The 23,284-nt window shown below is 37.2% G+C and overlaps 2 protein-coding genes across 2 annotated transcripts; both read right to left on the bottom strand.

Annotated features, from left to right (window-relative positions):
* Positions 1-9,026: 9,026 nt before the first annotated feature.
* On the bottom strand, positions 9,027-9,965 carry LOC110149740 (olfactory receptor 5AL1-like). Its single transcript, XM_020912315.2, is given in 3 exon segments — positions 9,027-9,330; positions 9,332-9,752; positions 9,755-9,965. Coding segments are annotated over 3 exon segments (936 nt in total).
* An 11,647-nt stretch (positions 9,966-21,612) lies between these two features.
* Positions 21,613-22,554, bottom strand: LOC110144572 (olfactory receptor 5AL1-like). The gene has a single exon (XM_020904513.2). It carries the CDS (start codon positions 22,552-22,554, stop codon positions 21,613-21,615), a length of 942 nt encoding a protein of 313 aa, XP_020760172.2.
* Between the last annotated feature and the right edge of the window lie 730 nt (positions 22,555-23,284).

Below are 23,284 nucleotides of genomic sequence, written 5' to 3'. Positions count from 1 at the left end.
AGCATTTGAAGACCATGAAATCATCTTCAAATGTGAACACAAGTACACTCCCAAACACATATATATGTATCCCAAACAAAGGTAGCAGCATCTTTTTCTTAGAACTCAGGACTCTAGAACCAAGACTGCCTGAGTTTGAATTCTATCTTCTTCTTTTATTAGCTGTGAAACTTGGGACAATTGACCTGAACTCTGCATGACTCTCTTTCCAACTTTACAAAATAATGGGAACTGAATGGTTGATTGGTTTTGAAGGTTAAACAGGTTAATGTTTATGAAAGTCTTAGAACAGTATTCTATTGCAGTAAGTGCTATGCCTGCTACGTCACTTCAGTCATGTTCAACTCTTTGTGACTCCATGGACTGCAGCCTGTCAGGCTCTCTGTTCATGGGATTTATTGGGCAAGGATACTGAAGTGGATTGCCATGCCCTCCAGAAGATCTTCCTGACTCAGAAATCAAACCTGCATCTCATATGTCTCCTGCAGGCAGATTCTTTACCACTAGTGCCACCTGGGAAGTCCATAAGTTCTATGTGTTGTTATGTAAATGCTTTTATGTGTAACTAAAAATCAATCAGTTAAGTCCTCAAAAGTTTATCAGTCTTAAATAAGAAAGACAAAGCTTAGTTAGATTTCTACTACCTTCCAGGATTTTAATCACCTAGTTCCACTTAATCCTATATATCAAATCTACTGGAGTGTAAGCTTTTACTTCTAGGTCTCAATAATTTATAAATTGTCTATGGTCACATAACTAATAATAAGACTATTCTAAGTTCAAATTCAAGTCTATTTAAAGTTTATTTCTTAACACTTTGGAAGTGAAGAGTAAAGGGTATTATAAATTGCACTCTTAGTCTCTCAGTCATGCCCAATTCTTTGCAACACTTTGGGCTGTACCCTACCAGGCTTCGAAGTCCATTGGATTCTCCAGGGACGAATTCTGGAGTGGGCTGCCACTTCCTACTCCAGGGGATCTTTCCAACGCAGGGCTTGAATTTGCCTCTTCTGTGTCTCCAGCACTACAGGCAGAATCTTTACCACTAGAGTCAGCTGGGAAGCCCTAATTATAGATCATTGTATTATTGTTATTTAGTTCGCTAAGTTTCGTCAGATTCTTTGTGACCCCATGGACTGTACGGTCCTACCAGTTTCCTCTGTCCATGGGATTTCCCAAGCAAGAATACTGGAGTGGGTTGCCACTTCTTTCTCCCGGGGTTCTTCCTGACCCAGGGATTGAACTCAGGTCCCCAGCATTGACAGGTAGATGCTTTACCACTGAACAAGCAGGGAACCTAATTATAGGTTATCTATACTTAAATGTGTCATTATCAGATTTTTAAATATAGTTGGAAAACATGGTTTATAAGTAATTATATTTTAAAAATGAATAAATTCTTATATAAATTCAAATAAAAATAATCTTAGGCTACAATGTCATCTATTCAATCACCCTTATAGGATCATGACATGAAATTTATTTATTTATTTATTTTTGACATGAAATTTAAAAATTAGTGATTCTAAGTTTTTTTTATTATTTTGACAGTTCATAAAAATTAATTATATTACTGACCTAATATTATCATTTTACCATTTTGGAAGGTGATTTTGGTAGTCACAGTCATTACATAAAATACAGTTTGGGGTTTGTAATGTTGTTGTTGTTTAGTTGCTAAGTCATGTCTGACTATTTTTGACCCTGTGAACTCTAGCCCACCAGGCTCCTCTGTCCATAGCATTTTCCAGGTAAGAATACTGGAGTGGGTTGCCATTTCCTTCTCCAGGGGATCATCCCAATCAGAGTCTCCTGCATTGGCAGCTAAATTCTTTATCCCTGAGCCAATAGGGAAGCCTTGAGGTGTATTGTACAAGGGAATTATTTCCTCTTCTGCACTTAATTTGTAAGGAACCCATGTTTGTTGCCATGAGGTGTGTTTGGAACCCTGTGACTTGAATGAATTCTCAGATTTTTAAATCAGGTTTGACAGAGAACATGGTGCTTCTATTCACTGCACTATGCCTTGTGAGTACCTATTTATATGATGGGTATTCACATATATTCTCACATATCACATGCAAAACACATATAAACAACATAGGAAGTTTCTGTTTCACAGGTAAAGAAGTTCAAACCTAAAGAATCTTAATGCCTCAGTTGAGGAACCCTGCTCTTTTGGAGTTTCACTTTACCTTTTTGCATCCAATAATTATTTACAATAGCAATGTTGAAACACTAACTGGAGTTTTCATGTCTACAGAATTTTAATCCCTTACTATTAGCAGTTATTTCTTAAAGTAATCCTGATCTTTCTCAGGGAAACTCAAGAAGAAATTCACATATAATCAATAGTTATGTTACTCATCTTCTTCCTAAACAGACACATACAATTCTGTGCGATCTTTAAAACTGTACTGTGAAACATCATTCCCTCAAACAAAATATAAAAATCCACATTCTTATGCAGTCTTAGGAGCAGCACTTCTCCAGGTCTATCGCAGGCCTGCACTTACTCTAGCTGGAGTCAACCTGCCAAAGTCACCAGTTACAAGCAGCAGACACAAGAGATGCATCCACACAGAGATACTCCTTCAAGACAAGGAGAGGTAGATGTTTTGTTTGATTAGTAGAAACAGAAATCAAAAGTCAAACATAATGAGGAGACAAAGGAGTGAGTTCCAAACAAAAGAGCAAACTAAAACCCCAGAACAAACCCTAATGAAATGGTCTTTAGATAAGTGTTTTCCTGATAAAGAGTTCAAAGAAATGATCAAAGGAGGCTCACCAAACTCAGAAAATGAATGGAGAGATTCAGTGAGAAACATCAACAGAGACAGAAAATATAAGAAAGAACCAACAAAACTTAATACAATAACTGAAATTAAAATATATATACACATGCATGAGAGGGAATCAGTGTTCATGTCAATATCAAGTATAATAAGATTTATATTAAAGGGGTACCTGAAAGAGAAGAGAGAGATGGGGCAGAAAATGTATTTGAAGAAGTAATTGTATACAGGTATTTTTTTTTCATAGCTCCAGATATGTTTCTATTGAGCAATCATGTTTAAAAACAACTGGACTATATGATGATCTCTTACTTTTACCTAGTTTGTTTCACTTTTTCTATTTCATAATCAGTCTCCCATTTCATTTAGTTTATGTTTTCCAATTTCTCCATCTCTTCTTTTTTTTTTTTGATGTTCTTTCTTAAACCTTTATCAAATGTAATAGAAAAGCTTTTGTATACACTTATATAAATAATATATATAATATATGTATTTTAGAAAAATTATGAATTTTTGCCTAACTAAAACATTTATGACATTTGATTCTACTTGTTTGACTTAATCTGAATAGAATGTTGAATTTCTAATTAAAAAATAGACATGCACCAAAGGTTTACTGTGTAGCAGGGAACTATACTCAATATCTTTTAGTAACTTATAATGGAAATAATTTCAAAAATAATATATTTGTATATATATTTTTTAAAAGGCAGAAAATTACCCTAATCTGAGGAAGAAAACAAACCCTTTGGTATAGAAAGCAGGCTCCTCTCAATTCTTTCCAGTTTCTTGAGTGACAATTGAATTATTTTAAAAAGGACAGCACACTTTCTTTACAACTTATTTTTATGTGATATATTTAAACAAAGATCATCACTCACTTATACAATTTATTTACTAGCAACAAAGAAAAAGAAGAAAAATACCTGACATTTATTAAGGGCTTGCTATTGCTTAGCCTAATTTTGAATTTTATCAACTCATTTAATCCTTTTACCAATGCTAAGAAATAAGTCATATGCGTTTAAGTTTAGCAATGTGAAAATCAGGATTTACAAAATAAAGAAAGTGAGCTTTAACCCATTTTACCCTTTTGAAAGTGATAAGTAGAAAACATATGAAGTTAAATTTTTTTGAAAGTATGATTTATTAATTTAACAAAATAAATTGTTATAGAAGTACTACATTTTCAAGAATATGTTTAGAATGTAAATATTCTGATGAGTTTAATTATTTGTTGCTTACCTATAAGTACCTCATATTCCCTCAGTTATATATTTTATTTACATATTAGTTCAGAGAAGCCCATGTTTTAATATAGTTTGACTGCTTCATAGTAACATTACAGTGTTATCTATGAAGAAAAACCATTAGTGATTATATATTTATAGACTGATTTTTCCCTCAGACCTTCTTGTCACTTAATTTGGTTTTTAGATAATTAAATTAAGCATAGATGTTGCTATTTAATTATATAGGTAATAACCCAGGCTGAGGACCATTAGAGTTCATTTCTCCTGAATATCTCAAATTACATGAAAAACTTGTACCTCAGAGCTGTTAAAATCCTTTCCTTATTTTCTAAGCCAAAGCAGTTATGTAATAGCAAAGGGACCAAGTAACACCTTAGTGTAGAAGTGAAATATGGTTAGACCTTTTAGAAACTATTAAGAATCTAGCTTTTGGGAGATGATGGAATATTCTCAGAAACTTCTGAAATTGACATCACTGGAAGGCAAAGAAATGATAAAGGAAAAGAGCTTTTGCCCCAAGTGTGGTCACTTTTCCCTCCATTTTCTTTTCCAGAGTATGTGAACCCATGAAAGATTCATTCATTGTGCCAGATTCGGGCTCATCTATCTTTCAAATTATTTTTCTAATTAAGCAAATAATTTAAATTTAGTTTTTAAATGAATTTGGATCAATGTTCAAAAGCAGTTCAGTTCAGTCGCTCAGTCCTGTCCAACTCTTTGTGACTCCATAGACTGCAGCATGCCAGGCTTCCCTGTCCATCACCAACTCCTGGAGCTTACTAAACTCATGGCCATCAAGTTGGTGATGCCATCCAACCATCTCATCCTCTCTATTCCGCCTCTCCTCCTGCCCTCAAACTTTCCCGGCATCAGGGTCTTTTCAATGTGTCGTCTCTTTGCATCAGGTGGACAAAGTATTGGAGCTTCAGCTTCAGCATCAGTCCTTCCAGTGAATATTCAGGACTGATATTTCTTTTGGATTGACTGGTTTGATTGCCCTGCAGCCCAAGGGACTCTTGAGAATCTTCTCTGATGCCATAATTAAAAATGTTTAAAATAGTCACTAAAAATCTGTTTTAACAAAATTAAATTCATTTTTTTCTCTCGTCACTAGCCACATGCTTATTAAAGATCTACATAAACTGTTTTGGACTTTTTTATTTTTTAAATACCCGTCTCAGTAGAGTGTTATAAAAATTAGCTGATACCATCCATTTAAAGAGTTTCATCCAGCACCAGACACACAGGAGATTCAACTGGTTTTATCTCTGTTTTAACTTTGAAAAGTTTGGAACTAAATAAATTAATATTTTATTAATGCAATCCTTACTAAATGTAACAAAAATAGCTTAAATTTTGTTTCAGGAAAATCTGTTTATTTTAATAGCAGGGATGGAAGAATCAAAAAAATTCAGTTTCGAATATGCTCACAAACCAAAGAAAAACTAAATTTAAAATGACTATTCAAAAATAAGTTTAAAATGGCCAGTTAGGTAAGTGAGTGAGTGAGTGTCACTTAGTCGTGTCCAACTCTTTAAGACCCCACGAACTGTAGCCTGCCAGACTCTTCTGTCCATGGAATTCTCCAGGCAAAGCATACTTGAGTGGGTTGTCATTGTTACCCCCAACTATAGTTTTGATTTGCATTTCACTAACAATTAGTGATATTGAGTTTTTTGTTTTTTTTGTTTTTTTTTTTTTTCTTTACTATCTATATGTCTTCTTTGGAGAAATGTCTATCCATCTTCAAAATATCTACAGGCAATGCATGCTAGAGAGGGTATGGAGAAGAAAGAAGCCTCCTATGCTGCCGGTGGGGATGTGAGTGGGCATAAGCTCTGTGGAGAACAGAATGGAATTTCCTTAAAGTAAATAAAACTGCAGCTGCCAGGTGTGTGCCTAATTGCTCATTCACATCCGATTCTTTGCTGTGGACTGTGACCCACCCGGCTCCTCTGTCTGTGGTGGTTCTCCAGGCAAGCACATGGGGTGGGTTGCTGTTCCCTCCTTCCGGTGATCTTCCCCACCCAAGGATCGAAACCAGGTCTCCTGGGCAACTTTACCAGCTGAGTTACTGAGGAAGCCCACCTGGACGTATATCTGAAGAAAACTATAGCTTCTAAGAATACATGCACCCCAGTGTGAATTGCAGCACAATTTGCAATAGCCTGGACATGGAAGCAACTTAAATGTCCATCAGCAGAGGAAGGGATAAAGAGGATGTGGTACATATGCACAATGGAATATTAGCCATAAAAAAGAATGAAGCAATGCTATTAAACAGCAACAGGGATGGACCTGGAGACTGTCAAAGTGAGTGAAGTAAGTCAGAAAGAGAATGACAGATGTATCATATCCCTTATGTGGAATCTACAAAAATGGTACAGATGAACTTGTTTGCAAAACACAAATGGAATTACAGAAATAGGAAAGAAACATGATTGCCAAGGGAGGAAAGATACATGAGTGCATTGGGAGGTGGGGACTGACCCACGCACACTCTTGCGTGTAAAACAGATGCCTGGGGAGAACCTGCCGTAGGGCACAGGGCCCTCTCCTCAGTGCTCTGTGGTCCCCAGATGGGAAGTGAATCGGATAAAGAGTGGGCATATGTGTATGTGTAACTAATTCACTTTGCTGCATGGCAGGAAACTAACGCGATATTACAAAGCAACTATACCCCAGCACAATTAATAAAAGCAGTTGTGATGAAATTTAGGGGCAGTGGGAGGTAGGATGGGCTTCCCAGTTTGTGCTGGTGGTAAACAACCTGCCTGCCAATGCAGGAGAAGCCAGGGCCCCTCTTCCATCCCTGGATCAGGAAGATCCCCTGGAGGATGGCATGGTACCCCACTCCAGTATTCTTGCCTGGAAAATCCCATGGACAGAGGAGCCTGGTGGGCTACAGTCCATGGGGTCACAAAGACATGACTGAATTGACAGCATGCACGCATGCATGGGAGGTAGAATGGCCTTAGAAAGCTCAGTAGTGTGGGCGCTGCACGGCATCCCAGTGGCGTGGGCAATGCACTTTCAGAGAATAATTATGCCAAATGTTCAACATGAAGCTGTTTGCTCTTCTGAGATATGAACTTTCTTTGTCTTAAAGAGTTTGTATTGTTGATTCCATTTATATAAAACTGTAGTAAATAAGCAGTTAGACACGACTGAAGCAGCTTAGCATAAAGCATGCATGTAAAAATCGCAAAGCAATCCATACTGACAGGATCCAGATTGGTGGCTGCCCAGGGTCAGTGGAGGAGGATCCTCGGGGGAAGGGACAAACTCATTCAGCATTTTCACTGTGGTGATGTTTCAAAACTTATCAAATTGAGCACTTTAAATATGCACAGTTTAAAAAAGTCATTTATATCAATTTGAAACAAAAATGAAAAGGAATGAAATTGTTTTAATGATGACAATACAATAACTAGTTAGCTTTTATATTTTCATTTTGTTGATTTTAAAATAAAGCAAATCACATTGCGAACTCTTTCTAAAAGGGCTATGCATGCAATAACAATGCTGAAAATTATGTTACTAATTAGGTGTAATAGTCAGTGTTCATGAAGTGCTTGGCATGTACTACTAACTATGTAAGCTTTTTATAGTCATAATCTTATTTAATCTTCACAATCAGTCCAGGACAAAGGAACTATTACTATTGTAGATGAAGAAACCAAGAAAAAGAGATGTGAAATATAATAATTTACCCAAGATAATAGTTATTACTTGGAAAAACTAAAATTGTTAGCCAAACTGTGTGAAGGAAGAGTCCATGTTCCTAATCGCAACTGATACAGAACAAGCAAGGAGTTATACGGCAGGAAAGAGGTCCAGTGAACTAAACTGACATGGTGTCAGGATCGGGGTCACCACGGGTTCAATGTCAAGGCAACTCTGCTGGTGTTACTCTTTGAGCTGAATGCAAGAAGAGGAGTGTTAGGAAGAGCATTCTGAGTGTTGGGGAAAAAAATCTTGCTATTAAACTTTGCCTTAAGCAACCTAGAAGCCCATCAGCAGATGAATGGATAAGGAAGCTGTGGTACATATACACCATGGAATATTACTCAGCCATTAAAAAGACTTCATTTGAATCAGTTCTAATGAGATGGATGAAACTGGAGCCCATTATACAGAGTGAAGTAAGCCAGAAAGATAAAGACCAATACAGTATACTAACGCATATATATGAAATTTAAAAAGATGGTAACGATAACCCTGTATGCAAAACAGAAAAAGAGACACAGATGTATAGAACAGACTTTTGGACCCTGTGGGAGAAGGCGAGGGTGGGATGTTCTGAGAGACTAGCATTGAAACAAGTAGACTATCAAGGGTGAAACAGATCACCAGCCCTGGTTGGATGCATGAGACAAGTGCTTAGGGCTGGTGCACTGGGAAGACCCAGAGGGATGGGATGGGGAGGGAGGTGGGAGGGGGGATCGGGATGGGGAACACATGTAAATCCATGGCTGATTCATGTCAATGTATGGCAAAAACCACTACAATAGTATAAAGGAATTAGCCTCCAACTAATAAAAATAAATGGAAAAAATAAATAAATAAACTTTGCCTTATTTTCCAGATTATCTATGCAGCAAACTTGAAATATAAGATACCAAATGTTGGTCTATCTTAGTATGACCCATATGACACAGAATTCAGATAGTCACTATGCCCGATGTTCCATTTCTTTAATTATAAAGATGTCTTTTCAAACAGGTTAAGATATCTGTATCTCTGTTTCTCTGTCTTTCCTTTTGTCTGTCCCTTTCTCCTTCTACAATTTAACACATCAAAATTTACAAAGTGCCTTTCACGTGTAAATCACAAAGAATGACAGAGTAGGTAAGACATATTGAGTAAATATGAACACTGGAAGTGAGGAATTGGGCTCTATCATTTATCAGCATTTTGACTCTAGATAAGCCACAACTCCAAGTCCTCTGATTCCTCCCTGTCCTTGGTTTTTCAGTTATTTGATAGTCAAATGGAACTTTTCTATAATTCTCTTCAGTGCATTCTTTACTTCCTGATTCCTCAAGCTATAGATCAATGGGTTTAACATGGGAATCACTACCACGTAGAATACTGAAGCAAATTTATCTGTGTTCAGAGAATGGCTTGAATTGGGCAGGAGGTACATAAAAATGATTGTTGCATAAAATATGGTGATGGAGGTGAGATGGGAAACACAGGTAGAAAAGGCTTTTTGCCTTCCTTCAGCAGAACGGATCCTCAGAATGGCAAAGAGGATGAAGACATAAGAAATGATCACTCAGTAGAGAGCAAAGGGTGTTGAACGCAGCAGTGGTTAACAGCATCAGCTCTTTGACTTGAGTGTCAGAGCAAGCCAGCATGACCAATGGAACGTCATCACGATAGAAGTGGTTGACCCTATTGGAGCCACAGAAAGACAAGAGGAATGTTGCGACTGTCTGTGCAAGACCCACAATGAATCCATAAACATGTGTGCTAGCAATGATCCGATTGCAGAGTTTTTTAGGCATGAGGATGGCATACAGTAAAGGTTTGCAAATGGCAACATACCTATCATAGGCCATGATAGAAAGCAAATACTGTTCACAAACTACAAATGTGATGAAGCAGCACACCTGAATGGCACATGCATAAAATGTTATACTTTTAACTTCACACAGAAAATTCACCAAGGTGTTTGGGGTGACAGATGAAGTAAAGAAAAATCAATAAAAGCCAGATGGCTGAGAAAAAAATACATGGGTGTGTGAAGCTGCGGGCTGACTTGTATTAGTACAATCAAACCAAGATTACCCAGGACACTAGCTAAATAGATTACTAGGAATACACCAAAGAGAGTGGCTTGAAGTTCTGGATTATCTGTGAGTCCCAAGAGGATAAACTCAGACACTGCAGAATAATTGCCTTTTGCCATAGTAGAGATTTAATTTTTTTTTTTCTAACAATAAAACCCCTAGAGCACACAGTCTGAGTATTCTTGTCTCCCTTAGAGATAATCAAGCAGATGTTGGGAACTGATTCTGATCCACCCTGATCTTATGTTGGACACATTCAAAGGAGACTCTCCATGCAAATTCTGGTTTCAGAATGAAGTGATTTGTTCTCTGCAGAATTTCCAAAGTATGAGATTCTGTGGGTTTGGAAAGATAGAAAGATGGCATTTTATTTAAAATCTAACATAATTGAATAATTTCTTATCTATTTTTAATAAAAGAAAATAAAGACAGAGCTATTTGAGCACAAATTTTTTTTAATTATTGAAATACTTTAAACAAATGTGCTGATTCTTTGAAATTGTTAATTAACAGAAAACAATAAATTTAAAAAATAATTTCAGAAGGGGTAGTATGAAAGGTAATTTTAAATTCTGACCATCTCTATATCAACTGTTCAGGACAATTTTTATTTTATTTTGTTCTCTTACTATGACTTCTAGTTTTCTTTCAATTACTATGTAATATTTGGGAATTAAAGGGAGAAAAACCCTTAGAAACATAGATAGTTTTGCTTTTTTGGAAATATGCATGGGATGATTAAAAAATACATTAAAATAATTCAGAAAACATATTTATCAAGTGGCTCCTAACATCTAAATGCAGAACAGGAGAAGAAAAAAATCAAGATAATTTTGTAGAACTAAAAACCGGTTTCTGGCTTGTTAAAAGAAACAGTTTGATTTTTAAAATTTTTCTACTACTTCATCTCAGATCATCTTTCCATCAACCCTATCAACTGGTGATAAGCTATCGTCTTCATTTTCAGATATGGAAACTGAGAGTGAGATCTTAAACCCTCTTCCTGTTTCATGATTAGTGTGGGGTGAAGCAAAATAGCTCGTGAACTAGTTCTGGACTTCCTGACCTCAATTCATAGTTAATAGAAATGAACTCTTTTCATAGAGGCAGGCAAGAATTTCCCCATTAATCAGAAAATTTTGGAAAGGCGATATCTAAGTCTGTCCACCTTAAGTGCTTGAAATAGTGCCTTTCATGCAGTATGTGCTAAGTGAGTAAATTTTAGCTCTTAAAATGTGCTTCCCTCTCGGCAGCACAGTAGCAAAGAATCCTCCTGCCAATGCAGGAGATGTGGGATGCAAGTGTTGGATCCGTGGGTCGTAAGATCCCCTGGAGGAGGAAATGCTAACTCACTCCAGTATCTTACCTGGAATACCCCATGGACAGAGGAGCCTGGCTGGCTACAATCCATGAGTCAGACATGACTGAGCACACACACATGGTTTTTCATTCCATTAGTATTAATAGTATTCAGATTTAGGCTTATTCTCAAAAGAAGTGACTGCAATCCCACCATACCAATGACTGCAGGTTATTCTTTTTGCAATATTTTAAGGTGAGGTCTTTTTTCATTGCCTCATTGACTTGTGCTCTCAGATCATTACCTTTCCTGGCTCTTAATTTTTCTGGTACTTATATTTCTCTGATATGTTGGTGTCTGTGTAACTCTTGCTCTGATGTTACCAAACTCATAAATATCTTCAGTCATTTTAGTTTCCTCTCTTTAAACTGAAACTTGGATCATCCTTGAAAATGTATTTCTCTCCAGGTTTCCAAAGGCTGTTCCATTTGAAACTATCCACATATGTTAAATCTTGCAGGTGAAATAAGGCATGTTCATGTTGGAACCCTCTTTCCTGTTTTTTGCTATGTCTTGCATTCAGGTACACTTCCCTGATGCTTAGAGGCTTATCCCCATATTCACTGTCAACACATATGCATCCAGATCACTCCCTCTTATTCACTGAAGGCTCTGGTATTGATGCCATATTGTTTATCTTCCACAAATTTGCCATCAGTGTCATGAACACCACTTATGTCATACCTTGGCTTCTTAGATCCTTGATCTTGGAATCAGCGACCCCACTGCTATTCCACTTGAGCATCCTACTCCTGTGATTCCATTTTGAAGCTTATTTTATGTGACAATTGATAAAGTAGTAGCTTTCCAAAATCAAAAACTTATCTTATGACCACAACTTTCTGAACTTTCCTTTCACATCAGTTATGACACTACAACTTTTATGTATCCACTCAATCACTTTAACCCTAAGTATCCTTTACCTACTGTCGGCTTCTTTATTCAATGCTCACCCTAAACAGCTTAGACTCTGTGATCAATTGCCACAAATGGTTATTCACAACATACAAATTTCTATTTCTAACATATAAACTTATATTTTGGTTCCCAAGCTGTTTTGTTCATCTTATATGTTCATCCTCTACTAATTTATTTGATATTCCCCATCAGTTTAAAAACAAGATACATGCTGAAATCATTACTAATGACCTGTGACTTCTTTTCCTTGTCCTCTATCCATCAACCCCTCTCCTCTTCATTCTTTCAGTACTAAACATCCTGGAAAGTCATTTGCTTCATCTTTAGCATTTATATATCAACTTGTATTCTGAAATTGTTCTCATCATAATTGTAATACAATTACTAATTCCAAGTTCACCAACAATCTCCTTCTTCCCTTAGGCAATGGAAATTTCTTTTATGTTGTCTCTGTAGCCCCAGATATTATTGACATTAGTTTTCATGAAAACCATTGTTTTGGTTTGGTTTGGTTTGGTTTGCAAATCATAAGAATCCCATCTTTCCGTCCACTTTTGCTCTTTTTGGTGGCTCCACTCTCTGTTTAATTAAAGCATTACTTTATGTTTTGTTTCTAAGCCATCTTGTGTCATTTTTTGCACACTCTTGTGGAGCTCTCATCACATGTTCTGGGGATGGTTGTCACTTTTGTGTTGCAAAAGTCTAAATTTCTAGGCCAGATTTTGCCTCTGATCTCCAGGTATATTTTCAAGAGATTCCCAGACAACTTCATTTAGGTATTTCCAAAATACCTAAATATGGCATGCTCAAAAGAGAATTCAGCAATTCAAAATCCATCCTATATTTTTCATCTGCTTTGAAGCATGCATTTTCTAACTCAGTGAGTGGTGTCATCTTCCAGCCAGTTACTCAGGCACAAAGCCAAGAAAATGTATTACATATATCTTTCTAAACTCCACTGATAAAAATTAGATACGAACACACTAATTATTTAACCTTTTTTTTTCAAACCTGTTTACTTGTAATTGAGGCCTCTATCACGACTTACCGTATTATTGTCCAAACATTTATCTTATCCATCCTTTCTCTGTTCATTGTGACTAGAGTGTACTTTCTAACATGCAAATCATAGCTTACTATTTCCTATTGACATAGGATATAGTACAAAAGTTTGGCTAACTTAACCTTTGATAAGGAACCCCTTCCTTTCACACTGGTCTCACTTCTGTGACATTTTTCACTTAATTCCCAGACTTCAGCCATCATGATACTGTCAGTTTCTCAAATGTGACCATGAATTTTGTACATACTTGAAGCAGAAACTCTTCCTTCTGTCTTTACAGTCTAGTTGGCTTTATCTTTCTGTGTATCTGTCAGATCTCAGGTGAGATTTCACTTCTTGCTAGAGGTGTTTCATTACTTCTCAAGGGTTACGCCTAACAATTCATTCACCTGTTAATTACTTTGTAAAATAATCTAAATATCAAATTTTTGAAAAAACAGATGGTTATTTTTCCATCTCCCCCAAACCTTGTAGGAGCTAGCACTGTTTAGAAACTCCAAATATACTAGTAGAATAATGGAACAAATAAATGCAAGTTTTGTGTTACCCTAAACCCTTTTCTACTCCTTCAGTTACCTTGATTTTTCCTCACTGCCTGCTGCCTTTGAGCAACTCACAATGAAACCAAAAAGGCGTCCAATATACCTTGTGGCAAACTCTGTGAACATCAACAAAATTTAACATTACTTAACTGTAGTGAGTATAGTTTCTATTATTTCTTGGTCCCTCCAGAATGTGTTCCCTGTGTTGCATAATTTTAAGCAATTTCTGAACAAAACAATGTAATGATGTCTCACAAGCATAAACAATCATTATGGTTAATCTTTTGGGACTCAGTTTGCTTAACAGACAGGGACTGATGACTTGAAATTTCTGATCATTATGCTGAATCTAAGTAAAATAAAACATTAATAATTACCAGCAAAGATTATTTTAACATGTGGGAAAATAACTCAGAAATGTTTAACTGCTTTTATTTACTTTTTATACTTTAGTATGAGCTTTATTGGGGTTTGCAGGGGCACTAGTCGTAAAGAATTCTCCTGGTGATGCAGGAGACATGAAAGACAGGAGTTCAAACCCTAGGTTGGGAAGATACCCTGTAGGAAGACATGGTAACCCACTTCAGTATTCTAGCCTGAAAAATCCCTTGGACAGAGGAGCCTGGTGGGCTATAGTCCACAGGGTTGCAAAGAGTCAGACACAGTTGAAGTGACTTAGCATGCACACATGCACATGAGCTTTATTAAATTTTTAATTTTATAAGAAGTCAGTGCACATTAAAGCAATGAGTTAACTTTGCTGTTGGACTTTGCAAGGCTAACAAGTTATAGTTTATACTGCACCAAAGATCCAGCCCTAGATCTCCAACCCACTCAATTGTCTATTGGGTTGTAAGGAAATAATAATTAAGCCATGAGTTTAGAAGCTTGGAGGTACATTTAATTCAGTCTCAGAAAATTGTTGTTTGAACATTCTGTTCAAAGAAGAAAATAATTTAAAATTAACTTTATTTTTTCCTGAAGTCTAATGGAAAGCACTTAAAGGCATGCAAATCAGAGAGAAATGAGCACTTCTTTTCTTTAAACTCTATAGCAAATTCTCCTCATTCCACACATGTATAGAGTGATAAATAGAAAGACATACAGATAGAAAATTTATAGACAATGCTTATTACAAAGAAAGAAAGAACAATTATTATTAAATGTGGATATTTTATCTGAGGAAGTTGTTATGATTTTTATAACACCATTTTTTTCTAGTAGAATAAAAGCATAAATGACAAAGAACCTTAAACATAAATTGTACAGAAGTCATCATATTTGTTTGCATTTTATTTCTAACCAATCTATAATGATTTAACTTTGTGGTTTTTCTTAGAAGCTTGGTAGAAATTCAAGAAAGTTGAAAGGAGATCTATCAGCATGAACAAGGCTATGAGTGTCTAAAATACACTCCTCAATTATTTTAGGAAAATATTTTAAACATTTTCTTTCTGTCAAGATCATAAAGTCTATCTTCCAGATTTCTTATTAGAGTTAATTTCACTTCAAAGTTTTTTGCAATCCATTCTATGATCACTATTGCTTCATCTAATTGATTTTTGAAAAAAAACCCAAGTTTTAGGGTCTTGCAGCAAAAATGATTTATTATCTCTCATAATCCTGTGTGCTAAGGACAATCTCTCTCCACATTGTGGTGTCAGCTGGGCAGTAGGCTGGCTGTGTGGTCCATGAAGACCTCAGTCACATGGCTGATATTATATTTGATGAAGCAGACAGTTGGATGTGGTCCATGTGATGAGTGTCTGGCTTGGGCTTCCAATGAAATCATGGTGGTTGAGTTCAAACATTTAAAATTTCTCTGGAAAAAGGTTCTAGCCTTAGAAGGTGTACACTTTTAAGCATTCTGTTGAATAAAGCAGGTCACAGGGACAATAGCTCTGAACTACATGCTGGATATTTCAAAAGACTACCAGATTTGATTTAATCTCAAAAAGAGTAGCTTCTGCAAGTAATCCAAAGATATTGGAAATATCTGTGTTGGAAAAGAATGATGTTTGAGTCTCTGGAAAACTGAAATCAGCATTACTGCACAGACCTTGGAGAAAAGCCAGTTCTTCCGATGAAGAAATTAAATGTTTTCTCTGTTCTAGTGCACCCTAGTAGAAACAGTGCCAGATGATGAGGACAACAAGTAAACACTTAGCATCTGATGCTTATTCTGTGCTGGATATTACAGGATCCACCAACTCAAATTTCGGTCCAACCCAATAATAATCCATCAAATGGAAGTCATTTGTTTACAACCTGGTTAAATTAGGTTGAGATGTTAGTAACAAATTATATGAACAAGGGATGCAGATTTCATATTTCCTGTCTCTGCCACACAGACCCCCACACAGTCCATGCTACAGTTTAATAAGCTAAGGGTTCCAAATTAGGAGGTCCCAAATAATATTTGGAGCTTCAGTTCAGTTCAGTCGCTCAGTCATGTCCGACTCTTTGTGACCCCATGAATTGCAGCACACCAGGCCTCCATGTCCATCACCAACTCCCAGAGCTTACTCAAACTCATGTCCATAGAGTTGGTGATGCCATACAACCATCTCATCCTCTGTTGTCCCCTTCTCCTCCTGCCCCCAATCCCTCCCAGCACCAGGGTCTTTTCCAATCAGTCAACTCTTCTCATGAGTTGGCCAAAGTATTGGAGTTTAACCTTCAGCATCAGTCCTTTCAATGAACACCCAGGACTGATCTCCTTTAGGATGGACTGGTTGGATCTCCTTGCAGTCCAAGGGACTCTCAAGAGTCTTCTCCAACACCACAGTTCAAAAGCATGAATTTTTCAGCACTCAGCTTTCTTCACAGTCTAACTCTCACATCCATACATGACCAGTGGAAAAACCATAGCCTTGACTAGAAGGACTTATGTTGGCAAAGTAATGTCTCTGCTTTTTAATATACTGTCTAGGTTGGTCATAACTTTCCTTCCAAGGAGTAAGCATCTTTTAATTTCATGGCTGCGATCACCATCTGCAGTGATTTGGAGCCCAGAAAATAAAGTCTGACATTGCTTCTACTCTTTCCCCACCTATTTGCCATGAAGTGATGGGACCAGATGCCATGATCTTAGTTTTCTGAATGCTGAGCTTTAAGCCAACGTTTTCACCTCCTCTTTCACTTTCATCGAGAGGCTTTTTAGTTCCTCTTCACTTTCTGCCATAAGGGTGGTGTCATCTGCATATCTGAGGTTATTGATATTTCTCCCGGCAATCTTGATTCCAGCTTGTGCTTCCTCCAGCCCAGCATTTCTCATGATGTACTCTGCATGTAAGTTAAACAAGCAGGGTGACAATATACAGCCTTGACGTACTCGTTTTCCTATTTGCAACCAGTCTGTTGTTCCATGTACAGTTCTAACTGTTGCTTCCTGACCTGCATGCAGGTTTCTCAAGAGGTGTGTCAGGTGGTCTGGTATTCTCATCTCTTTCAGAATTTTCCACAGTTTATTGTGATCCACACAGTCGAAGGCTTTTGCATAGTCAATAAAGCAGAAATAGATGTTTTTCTGGAACTCTCTTGCTTTTTCGATGATCCAGCAGATGTTGGCAATTTGATCTCTGGTTCCTCTGCCTTTTCTAAAACCAGCTTGAACATCTGGAAGTTCACAGTCCATGTATTGCTGAAGCCTGGCTTGGAGAATTTTGAGCATTACTTTACTATTGTGTGAGATGAGTGCAATTGTGTGGTAGTTTGAGCATTCTTTGGGATTGCCTTTCTTTGGGATTGGAATGAAAACTGACATTTTCCAGTCCTGTGGCCACTGCTGAATTTTCCAAATTTGCTGGTACATTGAATGCAACACTTTCACAGCATCATCTTTCAGGATTTGAAATAGTTCAACTGGAATTTGGAGCTTAAGAGGGTTCAAAGAAAGAGGTTCCAAATAACATTGGAGTGGCAAAAGTGTTAGCGAATCTGCCTGCCAATGCAGGAGTTGCAAGAGATTGGGTTCAGTTCCTAGGTCGGGAAGATTTCTTGGAGTAGAAAATGACAACCCACTGGAAAATTCCATGACAGAGGAGACTGGCAGGCTACAGTCCACGGAGTCACAGAGTCTGACATGACTGAGCACACACGCACAAATGAGATTTGAGCCAAGTGCAAAGAAGGTCTTTTACACCATGTAGGAAATAGAGGTGGTCCTGATTGATAGTGGTGAAAGCCATTTATCTCAGTGGGTAGAACATGGTCTTCTATTTCAAATGGGGAGACTGGCCTGAAGATCATGGCCACTTTCTGACCCGTAGACAGGGACAAATAGTACTGGACACTTGTTTATGGGACTGAGGATATCAAGTATCCAAGAGCATGGCACTTTGAAAAAGAGGACTTTAGATGAACTTGTGAAAGAGGCATGAAGCATGCTGATTTTTTTTTTAACTACCAAGGTGTTACTGAACTTCCCAGGTGTCTCAGTGGTCAAGAATCTGCTTGCTAAGCAGGAAGCAAGAGTTTAATCCTTGGATCAGGAAGAGCCCCTAGAGAAGGAAATGACAACCCAGTCCAGTATTCTTGCCTGAGAAACCCCGTGGACAGAGGGGCCTGGTGGGCTCCAGTCTGTGGGGCCACAAAGAATAGAACATGGCTTAGTGACTAAACAGAAAGGAGTAACTACTGCAGAAGAGGTCTGCAATGATGAGGATTGGAAAACCCATCACGGCATACTCGCCACCTTCCCTTCTCCCTTCTGCCCCAGGCACACCCTGGACAGCTTAGGCACAGTGTCAGGAGTGAAGACCATGAGTTACCAAAAGCACGGCTCCTTCCTACTGCTGCCAATGTTGAGTGCCCAACCTGTTAGAGGCAGAGACCTGTGCCAAGTCCTGAGTGTGGCACCCCTCTTTTGAGGGTTTTTTTTATGAAAAATCAGAGGCACATGATACAACAGTTATATCAGATCCCTTCAATGTTGGATGGGACAGCAGTTTGTCCTCACTGAAATCAATAGATTGAAAAGGAATTTTTCTTCCCAAGACCCATTATCCTAGGATGTGTCATCTTTCTATAGTTTACAGGGCATTTTGTTCTTGAAATAATAAGCCATACAATATTCCCTCAGAAGAAATACACTCACTCTAAAGCAATGAAAGTTTGACATGGCCATGGCATATAATGAATGGTCTTAACCGTTTATCTCTTGTCAACACTCGGTTGGCTTGATTGGACTTATGAATGGCAACCTGACAACACAGGCAAGTCACCAGCTCAGAAAAAGATTTGGCTGCATTGGTGCACCATCCTCCATGATACACTGTAGGTAATGAACCAATGAGAACATAGGTTAGAGTGTCCCTAAGAGCATGGGATCATGGGTCTGGAGATAAAGACATGCTAGTAAAATTACCCTTCTCATCACTACATCCTGTGACCAATTTTCTGATTTTATGTCTCCTATTCCTATAACATTAGGCTCTCTGGATTGCAGGATGAGGATCCCAGATGGCAAATATTTGTATTAGCAGCTCAATTAGTGTTTTAAGTAATTGGAATCTGTGATTATTTCACACCAACAGACTGGGAGACAAGAAGGACTTAGTCTGCCAGTTAAAGTAATCAACTCAGATTTACTTAAGAAATTAGGGGTACCCATGCACAATGGAGACAGGAAAAATATATATGAAACACAGGAATTCATATGGCATATTTAGAAGTTCTGTGTCCAGTGATAATGTCACTGCCAGTGGGAAACTGCACAAGCTATTAATATAAATTAACAAAGATCAGGCAATTAATTTCTCAGTAATTATGCAACATAAAATTTATGTCACTGCACCCAAAAGTAATCAGTGGAGCTAAAGTGCAGGCTGAATATAGAAGGGGCATTGCTTAAATGATTATGTTAAAATGTTCAACCAGCAGAGTTTGGCTGTTTCATACAAAAATAAACACATTTTTTTCCCCATACAAATCAGCAATTTATCCAAAGGATTTGAAAACATGAATCTACATAAAAATATGCATAAAGATATTTATGGCTAATTTATTCATAATTGTTAAAATTTTGAAGCAACCAAGATGTCCTTCAGTAGGTGAATGGATAAATAAACTGTGGTACATCCAGACAAAGGAACGTTATTCAAAACTTAAAAGAAATGAGTTATTAGCTATGAAAAGACACAGAGGAACCTTAAATGCATCTTACTAAGTAAAAAAAGACAACCAGAAAAGGCTACGTACTATATAATTACAACTCTACAACATTCTGGAAAAGGCAAAACATCGGAGATGATCAGAAAAATCCATGTTTGCCATGGGTGAGGGCAGTGGAGACAAGATGAATAGACAGAGCACAGAGGATCCTTAGGGCAATGAAAATACTCTGTGCAGTAGTACAATGATGGATTAAATCATTACACACTTGACCAGAATCATAGAATGCACAATACATAAAGTAAAACCTAAGGAAAATTATGGACATTGTGTTATTAAGATATATCAATGATGATTCATCTATTATAACAAGTGCACATTTTGGTGAGTGGTGTTGATAACTGGGAAGTTATACATCTGTGACAGGAAGGGTTATAAGACAAAGCTCTGCATCTCCCTCTCAATTTTGTTGTAAACATAAAACTTTTTTAAATAATAAAGCCTTTCAAAAAATGCCCGACCATATTAATGTAATGCTGTAAAGATAGTAATAAGTTCATTTTATGAACATTTTAAAACCAAAACACTTTCACCAAGCAACATATTATATTTAACTTTGGTTCAACATGGAGGAAAACATTTACACGGTGTTTATATTATTTGTATAGCTCATGTCTCTCAAGATAGCCTAAAATCTTCAATATTAGAGAGAAATGAGACAAAATTATGGTTTTAAAGTGCTTTATTTTTCATCTCTATTGACAAAGAATTTTATGTTCAAAGAGAATGGATAGTTTCTATCTCTTTTTTTGAATTCTACCATTAAAATATTTATGAATATCTACTATGTGTAAGTCAAAATAGGGAAATATCTGTTTTCAAGGAGGAAATAAGACATCAGAAAACTGAATTACAAAGGACAAAGGCTCCCCTGCCCATTGATACTGAATCATTGTACAAGCCTTGATTTAAAATGTCCTAAATCTATACTCTGATGGCAGAAAGTGAAGAAGAACTAAAGAGCCTCTTGATGAAAGTGAAAGATGAGAGTGAAAAAGTTGGCATAATGCTCAACATTCAGAAAACTAAGATCATGTCATCTGGTCCCATCACTTCATGGCAAATAAGTGGCTGACTTTATTTATTTGGGCTACAAAAATCATTACAGACGGTGATTGCAGCCATGAAATTAAAAGACGCTTACTCCTTGGAAAGAAAGTTATGACCAACCTAGACAGCATATTAAAAAGCAGAGACACTTTGCCAACAAAGTTCTGTCTAGTCAAGGCTATGGTTTTTCCAGTGGTCATGTATAGATGTGAGAGTTGGACTATAAAGAAAGCTGAGTACAGAAGAATTTATGCTTTTGAACTGTGGTGTTGGAGGAGACTCTTGAGAGTTCCTTGGACTACAAAGAGATCCAACCCGTCCATCCTAAAGGAGATCAGTCCTGGGTGTTCATTGGAAGGACTGATGTTGAAGCTGAAACTCCAATACTCCGGCCACCTCATGCGAAGAGCTGACACATTTGAAAAGACCCTGATGCTGGGAGGGATTGGGGGCAGGAGGAGAAGGGATGACAGAGGATGAGATGGCTGGATGGCATCACCAACTCAATGCACATGAGTTTGGGTGAACTCCAGGAGTTGGTGATGGACAGGGAGGCCTGGCGTGCTTTGATTCAGGGTTTCGCAAAGAGTTGGACATGACTGAGTGACTGAACTGAACTGTAATCTATACCCAGCATATCTTTAGGAACAACACAATTCTTATTTTTTATTCAAATACATCTTTTCAATAATTTTTCTCCAAGCATTTTTTACCTCCCAGTTCCTCAAGCTGTAGATCAATGGGTTTAGCATCGGAATCACCACAGTATAGAAAACTGAGGCAAATTTGTCTTTATCTGGTGAGTGGCTTGACTTGGGTTGCAGGTACATAAAAGTGAGGGTCCCATAGTACATAGTAATAGAAAACAGGTGAGAGGCGCAGGTAGAAAAGGCTTTCTGTCTCCCTACAGCAGAATGCATCCTTACGATGGCAAAGACGATGAACACATAGGATATGAGGACAATGATAAGGGAACAGAAGACATTGAAGCCTGCAATGGCTAATAACATCAGCTCTTTGACTCTTGTGTCAGAGCAGGCCAGAGCAATCAAGGGAACATCGTCACAGTAGAACTGGTTGATCACATTAGGGCCACAGAAAGTCATGTGAAATGTAGCCACTGCTTGTATGAATCCCACCAGGACTCCATAAATATAAGAGCTAGTGACCATTTGGATGCAGAGTTTCCTAGGCATGAGAACTGCATAGAGTAAAGGGTGGCATATGGCCACATACCGATCATAAGCCATGACAGACAGCATTAATAATTCCCAAACTGAAAATGTGATAAAGCCACACACTTGAGTGGCACATGCATAAAGTGATATGCTTTTAATTTTACGAAAAGTGTTTACAAGGGTGTTTGGTGTGATGGTGGAGGAACCATAAAAATCCACAAAAGCCAGATGACAGAGGAAAAAATACATGGGTGTGTGAAGTTGAGGACTCACTTGTATCAGCACAATCAAACCAAGATTACCCAAGGCAGTAATCAAGTAGATCAACAATAAAACACAAAAGAAAATGGACTGAAGCTCTGGGTTATCTGTGAGGCCCAAGAGGATGAACTCAGTAAGTGCTGAGTGATTGTTTTCTGCCATGAAATAAACAATTCTACAGTAATTTCCACCGGCGCACACACTCTGAATAATCTTGACTCCGTAAGGAATGATTAAGTGTGAGAAGGTATCCCTGTCTCTCCAGAATGTTATCCGAAATTCAGTTAAAGTAGAATCTTGATAAGGACTCTGAAGTATGTGTAGATTTACTTGTGAATTTACTGTAAAAAACACTTGGTCCAGGTGGAAATTCCACTAAGAAGCTGCAAAAGAAGAAAGGGAGAATTTCAATTAAAATTTTATAATAAAAAAATACAATAACAAAGCCTGTGTTGTACTTTTCTTTAAAGAAAATAAAAAATTTCAGGATATAAAGTGGCTTTGATAGCAAATACATTAACATAATTTCTTAAGTTGTAAATTTCTTTCACAGAACTGTCATTTTATCATTTCATAAGAATATTAAAAATTAGCAAAATCAAACATGGAAAGTGTAAGTTAAAAATCAAAATACTAACAGTATGTATCTTTTGGGAACCAGTTTGGTATAATATTAAAATTTTCTTCATTTTGTTTATCTTCATATTCTATTTTTCAATACATACACAATATTGATATTTAGGAAAATGGCATTGTGAAAAATTCTGGCTATCTTTTGGGAAAATACACACCAGTGAACATTTTTCCAGATTGTAAAATGTTTTTAAATAATTAAGATATATGTTTTTAAGCGCTGTCTTGAAGTATCAAATGGTTCCAAGTGAATAGCATT

Source organism: Odocoileus virginianus, chromosome 10, assembly GCF_023699985.2.
Source record: "Odocoileus virginianus isolate 20LAN1187 ecotype Illinois chromosome 10, Ovbor_1.2, whole genome shotgun sequence".
In the NCBI taxonomy this organism is placed as follows: domain Eukaryota; kingdom Metazoa; phylum Chordata; class Mammalia; order Artiodactyla; family Cervidae; genus Odocoileus; species Odocoileus virginianus.
This window is presented reverse-complemented; position numbering and strand designations above follow the sequence as displayed.